General features: G+C 34.5%; 1 protein-coding gene across 2 annotated transcripts in view; it reads left to right on the top strand.

Annotated features, from left to right (window-relative positions):
• XRCC4 (X-ray repair cross complementing 4) overlaps nucleotides 1–19,289 on the top strand; it is a 276,417-nt gene that overhangs the window by 101,400 nt on the left and 155,728 nt on the right. For both annotated transcript variants that reach the window (XM_032276749.1, XM_032276758.1), the window contains exon 4: nucleotides 13,952–14,118. In XM_032276749.1, the coding sequence (XP_032132640.1) occupies nucleotides 13,952–14,118 (167 nt within the window). The remainder of the gene's footprint in view (nucleotides 1–13,951; nucleotides 14,119–19,289) is intronic.

Raw genomic sequence — 19,289 nt, 5'->3', positions numbered from 1 at the left:
CAGACTGCCTCCATAGTGGTGGAGTGTCTCAGTAATGGTGGACGCCCCTCCCCCATAGAGCCTTGACCGTCCTGGGTTCAGCTGTGCTTGCTGTGAAACTCTCAACCCAGAGTGTTTTCAGTTACAGTTTTTGTGTGTGTGTGTGTTGGGGGGGGGCAAGGGTGGGACCAGCCGAGCCAGATCACCTGGCTCCCTAACTCAGAGTCTTTTTTGTTGTTGTTGCTGTTGTTGAACGGTCGACTCTCTCCCAGTGTCCCAGTCGCCTGTTGAAAAGGTGCCAGGATCTCCCATGGCGCGACTCACTGAGCCGGCTGAAACAGTGGTGCTAAGATTCCTGGCGGTGTTTTTGCCTACGAATCTCCTGGCCTGGCTCGCTATTTCAGATGAATGGGCAACTCTCTGCCGTCTCAGGGCTCCGATTGCCAGCTAAGAGGGCACCCTGAGCAGTGTCTTTTGTACGGAGAACCGCTGCATCACAGCGCAGGCAAAGCAGCCACACGGGCTGAAACAGCTGCGCCAGCTGAAACAGCTGCACTGGCCACCCGTGGGAATCTCCTGGGAAGATTCCGCCTGGGAATCTCTTGGTCTCTGGCCAATAAAAATCCGTCTGGAAATGCGGCGTCCACTCACCCTCTGCACTTTCACTGGGAGCTGCAATCCTGAGCTGTTCCTAGTTGGCCATCTTCCTCTGATCTCGAGTAATTTTCTTAATTTATTACCACCTCCAACAAACCTTCTCAGTCTTCCCTTAATTTCCAATATAGTTATAGCTTAATTTTTTATATTTTAATTTCTGATTATATTAACATTGAGTATTTTATTATGACTCTTTAATTATCAACATTAGAGATATATAGAGAACATTTCATTTCTTGAAAAACATTCTAGAGTTTTTGAAAAACATATATCAGTTTTTTGTGTATCAATCTCTAATTTAGATCCAAATTCTCTGACAGATATATTAGCCTTGTCTCAGTACTTAGACATGGTATTAAATGCATCAGTTCCTTTTTTATGTATGTATTTATTGTGGAATTCTCTGCCCTTGTTACTTTAGAGCGACATGTCTATAAGCCATCTGCATGCCTGTTTTCTGAGCTCTCCTTTCACTATTGGTATTAGACAAGGTTCAGTCAGGAAACTAAACCGGAATAAGTACTTCAACAGAGATTTAATATAGGGAAATACCAGGAGAATTGAAATAGCCAAAAGGGAACACAGGTTAGCCAGAGATTAATGATTACAGGAACAGGCTACCACATCAAATCAATGGGAACAGAAGTGAAAAAATTGGCATCACCAGAACCAATGAATTTACAGGAGATGTCCAGTGGAGCCCAAACTTGGACCTTTTAATAAGGGAGTGCTGCCTGGCTGTTGGTGCTTAGTCAGCAATACAGCAGAAGTGCCTGTAGTGCTAGGGTATGGACTGCTGAAAAGGGTTTGCTGCCTATCGATATTGCTGAGGTTTGCAATATGGCAATTCTAGGAGAGCCAAAACAACTAGGAATTTGAAGCAAAATACCATTGCTGAAGCAATGCTATTAGATATATGTTAAAAAAGTAAAAACTCCCTTCCCCCAAACAGGAATAAAACCTCTCGTTTTCTCATCCTTCTCTCTCATCTCCTCTAGTGTATCCTGTTGCCATAATAGAAGGGAAAACCAGGTGACATTAATGAGCACAGTATAGAATGGTTGCTCTGGCCTTCAAGATAACCTGCACAACCCACAGCTACTCAGCACATTTAATACCCTCCTGTGTATTTGAACTTCCATACAAAACAGCAAAAACAGTTTTCTGCTTCTGCTTAACAGGATCCAACTGTTTTTTTCTTCAAGTGAAGATGCTCTCATGCTCACTCACATAAAGAAATATATACTATCTAACTGTTGGTGTATTAATTTATATTCTAATTCAGGAAACCTCCCCCACCAAAACCAAACATATAGATATTGTGTAATTTAAAGCCTAATTTATTAAATTAACTGTCACCAAAAATCTTTATATAAAATAATACAAGGAAAAGAAGGAGGACGGAAGAATTTAGGTAGTCTGTACAAATCCATTCACCATTGTTTTGAAGATCCTGCTTTTCTTTCTTTTGTACTGAATTCCAGTATTTTTTGATCCCATGTTGTAGTGTTTGAATGTTTGTATCTCTCCAAATTCATATGTTGAAGGTTAATTCCTCTTATCTTAATGTGATTGTATTAAGACGTGTTGCTCTTAGGAGGTGATTCTGTGCTGAGGGCCAGGCCCTAATGAATGGGAGTAGTGCTCTTGTAAAAGATGCCTGAGCGAAGCTGTTAACTTGTTTCTCCTGCCAAGTGTGAATGCAGCGAGAAGGTGCTCTATGAGGAACAAGCCCTCTCCGGATGCCAAATATGCTGATCCCTTGATCTTAAACTTCCTAGCTCCTAGAACTGTGAGCAATAACTTCTGTTGTTTATAGAAACCCAGTCTAAGGTATTTAGTTATCAGAGCCTGAGCAGACTAAGACACATCTCTTCCCTTTTCTTCATTTATTTTGTCACAGTAATGGAACATATCCTCAAATAGCTTCTTATTTGAATATGTCTTTATAATTTTGAAGGCATTAATTCATTGACTTCTGGTATCCAGCACTGTTATACAAACCCAGCACCATTCTAATCCGTTATCATTTATTTGTAACCTATTTTATTGCTCTGAAAGCTTTTAGAATCCTCTTTTTTTCCCCCAAAGTCTTCCAAAAATTACTGATGTTATATCTTGATATGAATCTTCTTTTAATCCAGTGTCCTAGGTTCTTAGTGGATCCATGTTTAAATATTTTTCAATTTATGCAGTTTTTTTCTTATGTATCTTTTAAAATTCTGTCTCCTGTAACTCTACGGTGTCGATTTTAAGCTTCCTGTAGTGATCCCTTAATTGTCTTACATTTTGTCTCCTATTTTTCATTTATTTGTGTGTGTGTGTGTGTGTGTGTGTGTGTGTATGTATGGCACATCAAGTCTGTACGAGTGGTTTCTACCTACGCTCTAGCACTCAGTATGTGGGCTAGAGCATATCCTCTAAGGAAAAGCCATGTAAACATGGATCCAGTCCTATTTGAGTATCCGCCAGTTTCTGTGTGCTTTGATTTTTTTTTCCATTCCCTTGAAATAGTTTTTTTGCTGTTGATTTTTGCTTGTTTTGTTTGGTCCAGAGTTTATAATTATTATCTTTACGAGGGTTAGTCTTACTTTGCCATTACCTGAGCTGGAACTACCTCAATGTTAACTTTTTATTACTTTTTTTTGGCAAGAAAATTCAATTAAATGCATGGTTGCCATCTATCATACTTCCTAGTTTCTCTCAGTTTCATTAAAAATAGAAGTTAAAAAGATGGCAAAAGATGGTAAAAAGATGCTAATTACCTTATAGGCAATTTTCTTATTAAAAAAACACCTTGAAGATTTTAAAATGTTTTTTAGACCAATAATTAGTTTTATCTTGTCTCTAGGTAAATAAGATTATACAGCAAAGTAAATATTATAAGGTTTTCATAGGAATATTTTGAATTGAAGTAGATTTTTAGAAATTTGGCATTAAATCATTAGTAAAGTTTTTAAAATTTTTAAATAAATAATTACGAATGAAAAAATTTGACAGAATTTTTAATCCATTATTTAGAAAGACAGTTATTAAGGTTTGAAAAAGTTTTTACAAATAATAAACAAAACAAAATTAACATATTAAAATTTGATGTTTCATTATTTTATTTAAATTAGGAATTTAAAAATGCTTGATACTTCTATGATTTTTTTAAAAGATCACTAGTTTTGAGTTTATCCATTTATGGTAAATGATAATGGCCTATAGTTAACATAGTAAGTTTTTATAAAAATTTTTTGTTTCCAAATTTTTTAATGTCAGTGTATTAATGCCTTTTAACCAGTCATGCTATTTCATGAAATAAGTGCAGATCAGTGATTTGTGCCGGGGTGGGGGAGGGGTCATGGAGATTGGCCTAAATATCTGACATTTTTAAATGAGAAGGGGCTAGAATTTTATCGTCAGGGAAAAAAAAAATACTATTTTAATTTAGTTTTCTTGGAGAATGTTATAAGAGACCTAATTGTTACTAAACAGAGAAAGCTGGTTTAAATTCAGAAAAAAATTACTCATAATATTTTACACTACGTTCTATTAAGTTACAGTTTCTAAGTATCCCATAGCATGATATTTTATCATATTATAACTTTGGGCCAGTATTTGCTTACTCACTGTTTCTATGGGCAACAGAATCTATGCAACAGCAAACAGTGATCCTAGCCCCAGTTAGATTTTTCTCTTTCATAGGCACTGTGGAATGCTACTGTGTTAAAGTAATCAACTATTTTAAAAAGACAAATCAAATTTAAACTGACTCAAGAGAGTGTAGTTTTTTGTACCCTTAGATGTTATTTTGTTGTGGTTTCTTTGCAAAATCCTTTACCAGTATCTTTAGATATTGTTCACAAGTCTCCTATGGGATAAATCATTACTTTGAATACAAAGGTTACAGTTTCTTGTTCAGGATCCCACTACAAATAGACGTCAATGCTGGGATTCTAAGTAGAGATTTCTAAGGTTCCCATATACTATAATTGTTTTGATATGACCGAGGGCTTAAATAGAATAATAAAAGACTGAGTAGGCACTTACATTTATATTTCTACTTACTGATTATTTAATAGTGTTATCTGCCATTGTATAGGAAGTCTGATTCAAAAGTAAACAATGGAAAACATAACCAAAGGACATAAATATGGGACATCTTGATTAGATGAAAAATGAAATTGTCCTAAGTGGGGGAAAATCAATGTTACTTTATAATTCATTTTGGAAAGAAATTAATTCCTTTCACAGTAATTTGAAAATTAGTGTAGTTTCAAACCACATGTCCAGCATTTTTTTAGAAAGCCACTTTATTAAGGTATGATTGTCATACAATAAAAAACTGTATATATTTTATATCTGTAACTTAATTAGTTTGTTGATAAGTATACTCATGTGAAACTAGCATTTTTCTTTAAGTTGCTGTATTTTGTTTATTTTGGTTTGGATTTGTCTGAAATTCATAGTGAAAATTTCATGGGACATTCTTGGTAAAACTAGATGATGAATGTTTGAAAAAAAGAATTATGAGATGGAGCTTATAGTTGTTAATAATAAAACAGTATAAAGCTATAATAATTAAAAGAGCATGCTATTGGTAAATGGATAGAAACTAATGAGACTGAATAGCAGGCTCAAGAACATACTTAAATATACATAAATACTTTGTTTCTAATAATGGTATTTCAGATGAGTAAGGAGAGAATAGATTGCTAAATAACTGGTGAAGAAACATTGGTTAGATATTTGGAGAGAGAAATTTAAAAATAAAAATATAGGTGAATAATTACTTTCTTTGATAGACAAAGACCTTAAAAGGAAACTATTTTTAGATTTAACTACTTTAAAATGTAAATACTCTGCAAGTAATATTGCCAAACCAGAAAAATACTTGCAACATATATGACAAAGTATTAATTCACTTCATTGACAAACAATTTCTGAATTCCTACGCTGAGCATAGAGCTTTTACTTGGGGTGGGGAAAGGAAACAAACATTTACAAATTAGATAATTTCAGATAATCACAACTTTTATGAAGATTATAAAATATTGTTTCTCAATCCTTGTATTGTAACATTTCGTTTTAGGACTGTTGGGAAAATTCTAGAATGACTAGATCCTAGTTAAAGAATCCGAGGAAAAATCTATAGAAAAGTAACACTGAGCAGAGAATTGAATAAAGTAAAGGAGAAAGCCATGTGGATTTTGGGGAGAACATTCTGGGAAGGATCTGCAAAGACCCTTTGTTAGGGTTTTGTTAAAGGTGAAACAAAGCACCACACATTTGGTGATTTCCTTGTTCCATCCAATTTCTAGAGGCTTTCAGCATTCCTTATCTTATGTCTACATCACTCCCAATTTCTGCTTTGTTCATACATCACCTTCTTACCGTGATTTCCTTCATTTCTCTTATAAGGACCCTTGTGATTACATTGGACTCACCTGGCTAATTCATGATTCTGTCTCTCCCCATCTCAAGATCTTTAAGCTAATCACATCCTCAAAGTCCTTTTTGCCATATAAGGTAATATTCACAAGTTCTGGAGATTACAACACAGACATGGGGGAGTAAGGCTACTATTCAGCCTCCCATGGACCCTGATTCAGTGTGTTCATTTTCAATTGCTACAGTAACTTAGTGCCTCAAAACACCATAAATTTACCAAAGATAACATGAGTATATATTTTAGTTCTGTGGGATAAAAGTTCAATATAGGTCTCACCTAGCAAAAATCAAAGTGTCTGTATGGCTGTGTTCCTTTCTGGAGGCTCTTGCCTTGTCTTTCCCCGATTCTAGAAACCACATACATTTTTGACTCATGGCCCACTGCCTTCATTTTCAATGGTAGCAATCTTCATCTTCATGTGTGTATCTTCATCACTTGTCCCTCTGACTGCAGCCAAAACATTTCTTTAATTTTAAGTATTTACATGAATACATGGCGCTCACCCAGATAATAATGAAGGATAATCTCTCATCTCAAAGACTGTAACCTTAATCATATCTACAAAGTTCCACTTTGCTGTGGAAGGTAACAGCCCAAGTTTCAAGACTTAGATTGTAGACATCTTTGGGGGAACATCATTCTGTCTACCACATTCAGCAGTATTTTGACCTATTCAAGCATAGAAAGAAGGCAAGTGGCTAGGACACAGCAAAGGTAGGGAGAATGGTGAGAGATGAGACTGGCATATATTTCAAGAGAGAAAAGGATGTAATAAATTGAATAAATAGATCGACATTATTCTACAGAACTTTCTGGGATGAAGAAAATAATAAGATGATAGATTCTATATCTATACTGTCCAGTACAGCAACCACTAGCTACATGTGGCTATTGAACACTAAAATGTGACTTGTGTGACTGAGGAACTCACTTTTTATTTAATTAAATTTAAAGAGTCACATGTTACTAGTGATTACTGTATTGACCAGGACAAACAATAGATACATTTTTGGAGAAGTTTTGCTGTGACAGAAACAGAAAAATAGACAATAGCAACCAGAGGGATATGGGATTGAGTGTTTTTTGTTTTGTTTAGATTGGTAAAATTAAAGCATATTTGTATTCATTATGTATTATTGAGTAACACATTACCACAAATTTAGCAGCTTAAAACCATAACCATTTATTATTTCACGGTTTCTGTGGGTCAGGAGTCCAGGTATGGCATTGCTAGGACTCATCTGTAAGCTGCAATTAAGGTGTTGTGCAAGGGCTGTGGTCTCATCTCAAGGTGAAGGATCTCCCTTCAGGCTCAGTGGGTACTGGCACAGTGGACTTCACTGAAGCCTGTTGGACTGAAGGCTTCAGTTTCTTGCTGGCTATGATGGTTAATTTTATATGTCACCTTGGCAGGGCTATGGTTCCCAGATATGTGGTCAAACATTTTGGATGTTTTTGTGAGGGTGTTTTTGGGTGACATTAACATTCAAACCAATAAGTTTAAGTAAAGAGGATTGTTCTCTGTGTTAGTGCATTCTTGTATCATCATAAAGAAATTCCTGAGAATGGGTACTTTATAAAGAAAAAAGGTTTAATTGGCCGATGGCTCTGCAGGCTGTACAGGAAGCATGGTGTCAGTGTCTGTTCCTGCTGAGAGCCTCAGGAAGCTTCTTATCATGGCAGAAGATGATGGAGAACTGGCATGTCACATGGCCAGAGTGGGAGGAAAGGGAGAGAGAAGGGGGAGGTCTCAGATCCTTTTAAACAAGCAGATCTCATGTGAACTGAATGAGAGGATGCCCCACCTAGAGATACAGGTTTGACAGTTTTCAGTTTATATTTAATAATGAAAGCTGTGATTGTGAATAACCCTATCAACATCTATAGAGGTATAAATAAGAAGAGGGTCAAGAAATTATTCCAGGCAACAATACTGTTTACATCCAAGTAGATGATAGAGAAGCACACTGAGAAGATATGACTAGATACCGTGATGAGACCTGGAAGAGTGTCAGGGAATCCAAGAATCTGTATAGAAAGAACACAAATTCGTTTTTCTTCATCAGCACCTCCTGACAAAAAGAAAGTAGCAGGCAAATAATAGGCAACCCCTGCCCTCTCCCTCTGGCCAATCCAGGTATTTATTGTAGGAAAAGCCTTCTAGCTGGTTTAGTCCACATACAGTATAATATTTCATTTTTAATTGTAACACCTAATTACGCCAGGATATATACCCTAAATGTAACTATATTTATGAACCAAAAGACTCATCATCTCTCTTTAAGACAATAATGGTGTGAATATTTATAGCCCTTCAATGTAAAGTAACTTCTGAGATTTCTGTACTATGTAGACTTTTGTGGGGGTTTTTTGCTCTCAAGGATTCTCTGATTCCCACTGTGACTATTGAAGTTATTAAGACCTAAATAAAAATTCTTAGATGACACACTCAAAATGTTAAATCATAAAACATAGCCTTAAAATGCTTATAATTTTTATAGCACTATAATTACAATTTGTCATACTTTTCACCCTTAGATTATTGCATTTTGACTTTAAGAACCTGTAAAATCCAAAATACATGGAGCCTTGCTTAATTATATGATCAGCTTGAGATGTATAAGCATTTTTTATGAGTTCTAAGAAATTTGGGCAATAATATAGTTGGAAAGATGAGATTAGTAGTTTTACAAATATAGTTTTCTTATCTCTTTAGAAGGAGTCCTTATCAGCATCCTTTTCTCATTTCCAGTTCTGTTTTAAGATTAGTGTGACCAGTTGTCAACTGAGATATGTTACTGTCCCTTTAGGAGGTGCATTTGTGATGTTCTTTATTTAAATCTAAAACAAACGTTTCAGGCTGGACACAGTGGCTCACATCTCTAATCCCAGCACTTTAGGAGGCTGAGGCGGGCAGATCACTTGGGGTCAGGAATTCAAAACCAGCCTGGCCAAAGGGTTATACTCTGTCTCTACTAAAAATACAAAAATTAGTCAGACATGGTGGCAGGCACCGGTAATCCTAGCTACTCTGGAGGCTGAGGCAGGAGAATCACTTAAACCCAGGAGGCAGAGTTTGCAGTGAGCAGATATCATGCCAATGCACTCCAGCCTGGGTGACAGAGCAAGAAGCTCTCTGAAAAAAATAAAATAAAATAAAATAAAAAATAAACATTTCAGAAAGTCACTAAACCAAAGAGTTCAGGATATAAAGTCTTAGGACACATGTAGTTGATTCAAAACTACAACAAAAGGTTGATCAACTTGTAGTTGATGATGAACGTAACTAGGTCAAGGTAATACAGTTCAGTTGTCTTTTTTTTTTTTTTTTTTTAAATATCTTGACCAGTTTCCTATATTACTAGATTTTACAACTGTATATCACAACTCTATGTATGCAACTGTGTATTATATCTACAATAGACATATTCTAAATCATAAACTATAATGGATAGACTACTGTTTTTAGTATACATATATGTAGATACAGCTAAACTTTTCTCTGATATGAATAAATTTAAAAGCACTTACTCCAAAAAAAAAAAAAAAAGAGATTCTGTCTGGCCATTATTCACCTAGTAATCACATCAAGGTATCTTTATTTTTCCTTTTCCTTTAGTTCCATATCTTGGTTCCCAGGATAGTAATGAAGATTAATTCTGCAAGTTTATTTAGTCTATTTTGATAATATATCGAAACTGAAACCCTGTAGTGGCTATGTTTTAAACAGAATGTCAAATCACACCTTGATAATCTCCTCTCCTCAGAAACCCTTAGAATGGCCACAAATAACTCTTTAGGAATTAATGTTATTCATAGTATTTATTTTGTATGCTTTATTGATACTGTATATTGCTTTATTTATGTGGCCATTTAAAAGAACCTGAAAACTGAGTATATAACCATACATTCTTTAAAAAACATCTGTTGAATTATTTTCAAATCTATATATCATGATAGTATCAAGTGCTATTAACCAATTTTTAACTGTCGTTTTTGTTTAAATTAAACTAGTCAATAAATAACGCTGTCATGTCTTTAAACAGCTTAAAATATTTCTTAATTTGGACAGAATCACTGTTCAAATTTCTTACCTATCCCATTATAGTTATAGTTTCTTAATAATGAGGATTATTCCTATAAATAATCAAAATTTTATCAACCGTAAATATTAAGACTAGAGAGTCCAATGTAGGCTGATATGGTTTGGCTGTGTTCCCACCCAAATCTCATATTGGATTGTAACTGCCACGATTCCCACGTGTCCTGAGAGGAACCCAGTGGGAGGTGATTGAATTATGGGGGCAGATCTTTCGGGCACTGTTCTCGTGATAGTGAATGAATCTCACGAGATCTGATGGTTTTAAAAATGGGAGTTTCCCTGCATAAGCTCTCTTTTTGCCTTCTGCCATCCATGTAAGACGTAATTTGCTCCTCCTTGCCTTCCACCATGATTTTGAGGCTTCCCCAGCCATGTGGAACTGTAAGTCCATTAAACCTCTTTTTCTTCCCAGTCTGAGATGTATCTTTATCAGCAATATGAAAATAGACTAATACATAGGCTAACTTAGTTAAAAAGAATTTGGCCTGGGCTTTGAGGTGATGGTAAGGGAGTATGGCATTTAATCTTGGGCCTGAAGGACTGACAGAAAGATATCCAGAATAAACAACCCCTGGCTAAAGAAAATGTATGAGTTTTCTGTAATGGATAATTTTTAATGAGGATTAAATTTAAAAAGCTAAAAATATTTATTCTTCAATTAGAATAACCATTAAGAGTCAACTAATGCAACCTACTGCGATTATCAATATTTTAAAAGTTAATTGTTCTTAACTTTTTTACATACAGAAATGCAGACATAGCTTAAACTCTTAGCAGATTATAGATTTACTGAGGTTCTTAACATAGATCTGTGTACTCTGAATTATTAATAAAATTAAGAGCTAACTTCAGAAACACTCTTAATTTTGTCTGTTTCTAATAGAAGAGACATGCTCTCAAAATGTCGTTAATATGTGGTTCCTGACTTTGCTCTACTAATTGAAATCATGGTTTTATATTATAGTTTATTTTGAAGTGACAGAACTAACAAATAAAGAACAGCTGTGACAGTAACCTTATAGGTGAACTAGAAACTGCAGTAAAAAAAAAAAAATTGACACAACAATACAATATAGATTTTGTGCTAATTTGCTGCTTTAAAATGATGCTGTGGCACAGAATAAAGATGAACAGGATGTAGCGATAGAACACGGAAATATTTTATACTTCTCAATTTATTAATCCTGATATGAGGCCCATATTGAAGTTCAGTGCATCTAGGCATGTGGCCCCCTTGCATCTGTAAAAATGTACACAGGCTAGAAGAGCAGCAGTGAGGGTGAAAGAGTGCCTCCCGCTCCTGGCTGTGAACCATGTGGGTACAGGCCAAATGCTCATACTATTGAGAATTAAAAAAAAAAAAATTAATTTGAGTATTTCAAGTAAAATCATTTTCTTAGATTAAATTTCTATATAGTTTATATTTATTGTTTAGAATAACAAATGTCCTTGTCTGTTGAAGGACCAGAAACTGTTGACAATAATTAGAAAATATTTATAATAAGAATAGTTGTGTATGTTTAAGAAGAAGTAACATTCCATCTTTATGTTACACTGAGTAGCTACAGAAAGATCTAAGGTGGTTTTGGAATTTTTCATCAGTATGTTTGAGTGATACTTTGAAAGAAGTTGTTATTAGTGATTTAAAATTAGTCCTTTCTTTCTTTGTCATCTGAGATAGAAGTCTAGAGGGCTGGACTTGTGTTTATCTCTTCATTTGTATTTTACTGATTATTCAGGATTAAAGTATGGGATGAATTCTTTATACTTTTGGCATTCTTAGACCTTTCAAGTGTTAAAAAAACTTTTTCTTTCTAAAATTGTTCACCTTCCTCAAAGCTACCTGACAATTGTGATGATGAAAGAATACAAAACCACTTTGTGGATTTATGTTTTGCCTAAAATAAAATAAGCTTATTTCTTTCTCCTGCTTTGTATAAACTCAAAGCAATAATATTCTAAGGGTGACTTTTCTTTTCCCCCATTTTTTTTTTTTTTTTTTTTGGGTGACTGAGTCTTGCTCTATTATCCAGACTGGAGTTCTGTGGCATGATCTCAGCTCATTGCAACCTGTGCCTCCCAGTTCAAGTGATCCTTGTGCCTCAGCCCCCCAAGTAGCTGGGTTTACAGGCTTGTGCCACCACACCTGGCTAATATTTGTATTTTTAGTAGAGATAGGGTTTCACCATGTTGGCTCGGCAGGTTTCGAACTCCTGACCTCAGGTCATCCACCTGCCTTGGCCTCCCAAAGTGCTGGGATTACAGGCATGAACCACTGTGCCAGCCTAGGTGACATTTTTATTTAACTTTGTATCTATAATTTCCTTTCAATTTATTTATTCTTTATGTAGGTAAAATTTTCTTATTTAAGCTTATATACCTCTTAAATGGGCTCATATTTCATTGCATGAGGAAAATGCAACTGCTTTTTCAAATTGTATGAATACAGTTTCACAGTGGATGTCTGTCTGGATTTAGTGAAGTCTGCTTTTATTTGTAAATTGTCTAACAAAGATTTGTCTCAGTATTCTCAACCACTGTTAAATATTTTTTAATCTGTAATATATTTATAGAAATATTTTTTTACAAGCATCAGCTTTTGGAAATGTTCTTATCAGATAAATAGCATAATAGAAACTTACAATCCAGGAGGCAAAAACAAAACCCCAAAACAAAAATAAAAAAATTCTCATGTTACTCTTCTGCCACTGAGTCAGTGCTACTAGCATCTTTCTTTGAAACTATGTATAGGTTCTGAACCTAATTCTTTCTCTACTTTTTGTCTAGTTGGGATACTGTCTTACCAAGAAACAGCACAAGAATATAGCATAGTAGGATCTTGACTTTACCCCTTCAATAGCTTGAATAACTACTCTGAACCTGAGTTTACTAATCTGTAATATAGATGTGATAATAGTTCCCTTATGGTAAAGATTTATCCTAGTTTATACACTTGAGTTATACTTTAACCAAAAGATGTGGTAACTGAATAATAATCATCATAATAACTTGTTATCTGTTATAATAATTTTAATTTTAAGGACAATTATAATCATTATTACTAATCATTGTGTTTCAACCTCCTTATCAGCCAAATGGGAAATACCTGTGTTCCCTTCAGAATTCCATAAGTGTAGCTAAAGCTATTATGGTATTTTATTTTAAAGTGTACCTTAGTAGAGAAATTAAGGTATTTTTAAGAGTTTTACCTTTATGCAAAAGTACTTAACTTTATTATTGGCAATTTATAGTAATAAATTATTGTCTTTGATAAAGCGGTAATTACTGTGTAGTTACTAGTTTCCTAAAACTCTACCTTTCTTTTAGCTATAACAAAATTTTGAGCTTTCTCCAATAAAAAAGCTTTCTCAGCTATTCCATTTTAACATTTGTATGAGCAGAAACAAGAGTTAAAAAAAGTTCTCATACAGAATTCCTTTTCTTATTATAAGCAGACTTGAAATTAGGCTTTAGCAAACAGATGGTAGTATGCTCATACAGTATTTATGTTGCTTTTTTTTCTGCTAGGAGATGGGAGAGTGACTTACAGTTACAAAAATTATTCTTGGGCTCTATGTTGATCTGTATGATAAAGTAAGAAACTTTAGGTAGTAACCCAGTTTTTTTTTTGCTCACTGTTTGTATATCTAGTAAATGCACTGTATTTAAATCTTTATTACACTTCTGTCTTCTCAGAAAAAATTGGTTATGTTTAAAACTAGGCTGCTAAATCTTGATATTTTCCCAAAATTAACCATGTTTTTCTTTCATTTTAGTTCAGACTTGGTTCCTTCAATCTAGAGAAAGTTGAAAACCCGGCTGAAGTCATTAGAGAACTTATTTGTTATTGCTTGGACACCATCGCAGAAAATCAAGCCAAAAATGAGCACCTGCAGAAAGAAAATGAAAGGCTTCTGAGAGATTGGAATGATGTTCAAGGACGGTATGTACACAGTTTGCTTGTGTTATAAAATGCAGAGCCCTCTTTATATTGTTAGAGCTTTAAGTTAATGATTTCTAAATTTCCAATATATGTAGAATAGCATTTAGTTCATATAGAATTTGTCATTGTTTGCCATTGTTGAATATGATACCAAATTATTAGTCACTATTGTATATTATAGGAGTACATTAACACTTTAATGTCATTAGTATGTGGTGGCACCAGCAAACTTATAAACAATAAGGAGTAATTGGCTATTGAAGATCAAAACCTATTAATACTAATAAAAAATTTAGGTAGTAAATAGTTATAAAAATTCAGCTCAAATTATAGGATTAATAATGAATTAAAAAGAGACATGAAATAAAATAAGCATAATTGATTTCTTATTTGGAATCAGTGAGTGGCACCTATTTCAAATGGTATGTGTTTTGGCTCCTAATAGAGACATTTCTCTTGATTTATTGAAAATTGATACTATAAACATTTTTAAAGGATGAACAAATTGTGGCTACTGAATAAAACATTTGGAAGCCTTTTATTTTTCTGGCTTTGCCTCTTAGTTTCTAAATAAGGAAGAAAAAATAATGTATTTTTTAAATTATGAGCTTTCTCAACTAAATCTTAATCTAGGCTAGCCCAATGTGTAACCTTTATTACTCTATTATATATAAGATGTTTGAAGGAAATAAAATGCATGCTTTGAACATTTATATCCTCACTGAATCGTATATAATATGTATATGTTTGTATGCACACACACATATATAGTGAGAAAGAAAATGATGTCTGAAATAATTACCTGGGATATATATAATAATAATTAGTAGTAGTACATCCATTAGATTTTTAAAATTTTTTGCTTAAACCAATAACTCTAAAGCAGGGAACAGTTATCCAACATAGTTAGGGTCTTTTTGGTGCAACCATTGTGATTGTTTTATATGGACATTAGTGAGTATATGCCGGAGTATATGAAAAATGGTGAAGGTTTTACCACTATTAATATATGTATGTGAAAATGAGGCTGACTAAAACAGATTATTTTTCTGTACATGAAGTTATATTTATTAACTAATGCAAAACATGTAAAATTAAGTTCCTAACACCTAGTGTTATTTGGCTTTTATGTATTAAGAAAGTGGTTATGTTGTTCTCTCTTAGAGCTAAATTAATTTTTATCTCCAATTATATATATATAATACATATAAATAATATAAAAATGAGACCAAATCCAAATTGTGCATTAGGAAATTATACAGAAAAAGTTAATTTTTCTTTTTAACTACTGTTTATTCATGAATAAAGATTATTCAGTGTCATATTATGAATCGCTAACTGATATCTGTACTACAAAGCATTTCTTGGGCCTATATCTGTAACTTAGGTGTATTTTTCTATTTAATACGTGAAATAAATCAAATTAAAGGAGATGTGCTGTGGTCGTGATAAGCCATTATATTTAAAACTCAAAATGCCCTCAAGATGATAGAAAATTTGATCCACAAATTGCCTACAAAAATTCAGACTTGGTACTTGGTACTTGAACAAATTGCTTTAAAATGTCTGCCAGAGGTTGAAAGAGGTATTATCTCATCAGTATTCAGCACCACTCCCATAGAATTGAAAGCAGCAGGGAACGAAGATGAGGAATTACAGACAAATGCACCCTGTGCTATAAAACAGTGTGTGCGAGGGGCACATATTGTATGTGGCTCACAGATGCTTGATTTGCTATTTCTGGACTATCCAGCAAGTGCTTTTGTCTTGTGGCAAGAGATTTCCTGTTTGATCAAAAGCCCTGTCACCTGCCTTATTACAATCCAGCTATATTTTTGATCATCCTGTGTCAGATGTCTTCTTCAGGGTCTAAAAATGTGTGCCATTGGGTGGCCCTATGTTCCAAGAGGAAAGAGAGTCCACTCCAGAGAATTCTAGTCTCTTGATTGTGTTCCAGATGTTAGATTAGTAGCTTTAAATATTTCCCAGATTTGGTTTTCTCTCCTTTCAGAGGACAGAGGTCACTTTAAGGAGCTGTAAATACATCTTCCTCATGGCCAAGTAGCAGTTTCTTAGTATTCCCTCACTAGAGCCTTCACATGCTGGAAGGGATTTACAGCTCTAGTTTCCATAAGGCAGTAGTTATAATCAAGTGTCTTTAGGGAGATTAGAAATAGGACATGAGTGTATTGAATTAAGTAACTGGGGACATAGAAAGTAGAGAATCATTAGAGTTGGGGCCATTATGTTAAGCTGGCAATAGTTAGTGTGGGGGAACCCTCTGATTATTCTTGTGTCAGTGTCGTTTCATAATCCAAACATTTCTTTTTCCTTTTTTTTTTTTTTGAGACAGAGTCTTGTTCTGTCACCTGGGCTGGAGTGCAGTAGTGCAGTCTGGCTCACTGCAACCTCTACCTCCCTGGTTCAAACAATCCTTCTGCCTCAGCCTTGTGAGTAGCATGTGCCACCACACCTGGCTAAGTTTTGTGTTTTTAGTAGATACGGTATTTCACCATGTTGGTCAGGCTGGTCTTGAACTCCTGACCTCGTGATCCTCCTTCAGCCTCCCAAAGTGCTGGGATTACAGACATGAGCCACTGTACCTGGCCCGAAACATTTCTTCCATACTATATATGAAGGGATGGGAGGGTGGTGTTAAAATAGTGGGGAAGTATACAATGTAAGGGATGGGAATTCCCCTAGAAATGATGGTAGATGGGTGTGCGATATATTTACTACATGATAGTTGTGTACACGTGTTTATTAATGTGGAAAATGTTTATGATAATTAAGGTGAGACATGTTCATCACCACAAATATAAACAATATCCCATTGCTTGCAAAAACAATTTATGTAGAGAATATCTATATAAATTAAATGAAGAAAATAAAATATTAGTAGTATATATCTGGAATTGTAGACTACATTTTCCTTGAATTTTGGGGGGTATTTTTTGTATATGGTTTAGTATTTAAGTATGTATCACTGTTATAATCAGAAACAACTATGAAGCTAATGTCATTTGGGATGATGGTGGAGAATAAACAAGGCTTTAATGAGGAATGAGAAATTACAGCATAAATAAAAAGTGTGAGCTTTAATGCATAGAATTTTAACATGTATGTTTGCTGTTATTTTAGTTACCACTTAATAATTGTGTTCTTGGCTCCATTTTGGACAAGTGGCATCAATGGATTAAGTTTGTACAGTTGAGATAAAGGAGGAAACTTTTAAATTGTGTATGTGAATCCTTAGGTTACTGGCTGTATTTATTTCATGAATTTTCTGCTTAATTACAAATAAAAACTCTCAAGTTCCATGTTACTGAATAGGGCTTTTGTTTGCACTCAGACCTCTACTTAGAAATTATCTGGCTTTATTCTGAGTTACACTTATTAAACCCATAACTGGAGGCAGTTTTCAGTGAATTGAGTTGACCCTCACAGAATCATCAGAATAGAAGACCTTGAAGGCTCTTCTACTTCATCTCTCCACCTTCATGATAGACATTATATCCAGATGAATTCAGTCTGATTTTTAAAGACCTCAAGAGATATCTTCATCTCCCCTTGGTAGCCTGTTACAGTGTTTAAGAACTGTCACAGTCAGAAAATTCTTCCTTCCATCTATGTGTAATCTGAATCCCTCATGGTATAGTTGAAGGCCATTTCCTCTTGTTCTCTTGTTAGAAAAGATGAGGAGCAGCTGTTCATCTTATTCAGTACTTACGGGCTTATTAAATCTCTTTACCACTGCCTGCTTTTCTAGTTCTTTTTAGCTTTCTTTGTACTTCCAACTCTATTCAGACTTTCTTTTGCTGTGCAACCCTGACCTGGGCCAGATATAATTTTGGCCAGAACTGATTATTAATTTAAGGATTATTGCACTGTTTCTAAGTACTGTATATTCACATTTATGTATCTATTATTTTATTCTGGGCTATCGTTTAATCTATTATTTCATTTTGGTGTTATTTCTGCATGAAATTGCTTTGTTTTTCCTCCTATTTTATCATTGTTTTGACATGTTTCTTAGATTGTTTCCCCACCCAGAGATATTTTATTTTGAATATTCCGTATTTTTGTGTATTTATTTTTGTATCCTTTTTAAAAAAAATACTATTTTTTTTTGTCCAAGGTTTTAGATGCCTCAGTCCAAGGTTACTAATTAAATTTCACATTATTTTTCTATTGTCCCAGTTATTGTAGAAAGGATGAAGTGTCATTAGACCTTTCTTGTTTGATGTTATTCATGATTTCATTTGAATTTGATATTTGCCTGGATGTGATCCTTGTAAAAATTAAGGGTGGCCAGTATCCACAAGAAGTTGGCCTTGACCATTGATTTCTCTATTGATCCAAGAAAGTGGAACAAGTCCACTGAGTCCCTGCAGGCCAATGTATAACAGCTGTATGAGTACTACTGGAAGCTCATCCTCCCCCTGTAGGAATGAACCCTCAGCCTCCAAGAAGGGAGCCAGCTATACTGAAAAACTCAAATTGGCCATCACCCTGATAGGACAGGTAATGTTCATATGGAATATCTGTAAGAAGGAGAAAGCCAGAGTCATCACCAAGGTGGAAGAGAACTTCAAGACTGCCACATCAATACCTGGCTCTTTGGCCTCTGGGCAAAAAGGACCAAGGAAGCTGCAGAACAGGATATTGAAAAGAAAAAAAGTAAAGCACTGTTGAGGTCTTGTAATAAATCTGCACTAAAGATGGGGAAACAAATAAACCAAAAAGATGTCCACATTAATTCACTCATTTTATTCATTTGTCTAATAAGAACCTACCAAACATCTGTTGAATGCTAAACACTATGCTTGGCACTGAGGACAAAGCGTTCAATAAAACACACTTGCTCTCTGCTTTCCTGGAGTTCATAGCCTTGGCAAAGACTATGCTGTAAGAATTTGCTGAAATTGGTCCCAGAGAATATATTGCCATATTTTTCTTTTCATCCTTTTAGAGGCTCTAATTCTTTGCATCTCTAGATAGGTAGATTGTTGAAAGTTTAAAGGCATGTGTATGAAATGTATCTAATTTGGACATTTTTGTTTCTAATTTCACTGAAATATTTATGTGTGTCTATATATTCACTGAAATATATATATGTGTTTATGTACAATATAAAAATACCAGGGTACCTGTATGGAACAACAACAATG

Source organism: Sapajus apella, unplaced genomic scaffold, assembly GCF_009761245.1.
Source record: "Sapajus apella isolate SASKATOON/1434 unplaced genomic scaffold, GSC_monkey_1.0 scaffold1, whole genome shotgun sequence".
NCBI lineage: Eukaryota > Metazoa > Chordata > Mammalia > Primates > Cebidae > Sapajus > Sapajus apella.
Note: the sequence above shows the minus strand (reverse complement) of the source record. Positions and strands in the feature narration are given on the sequence as shown.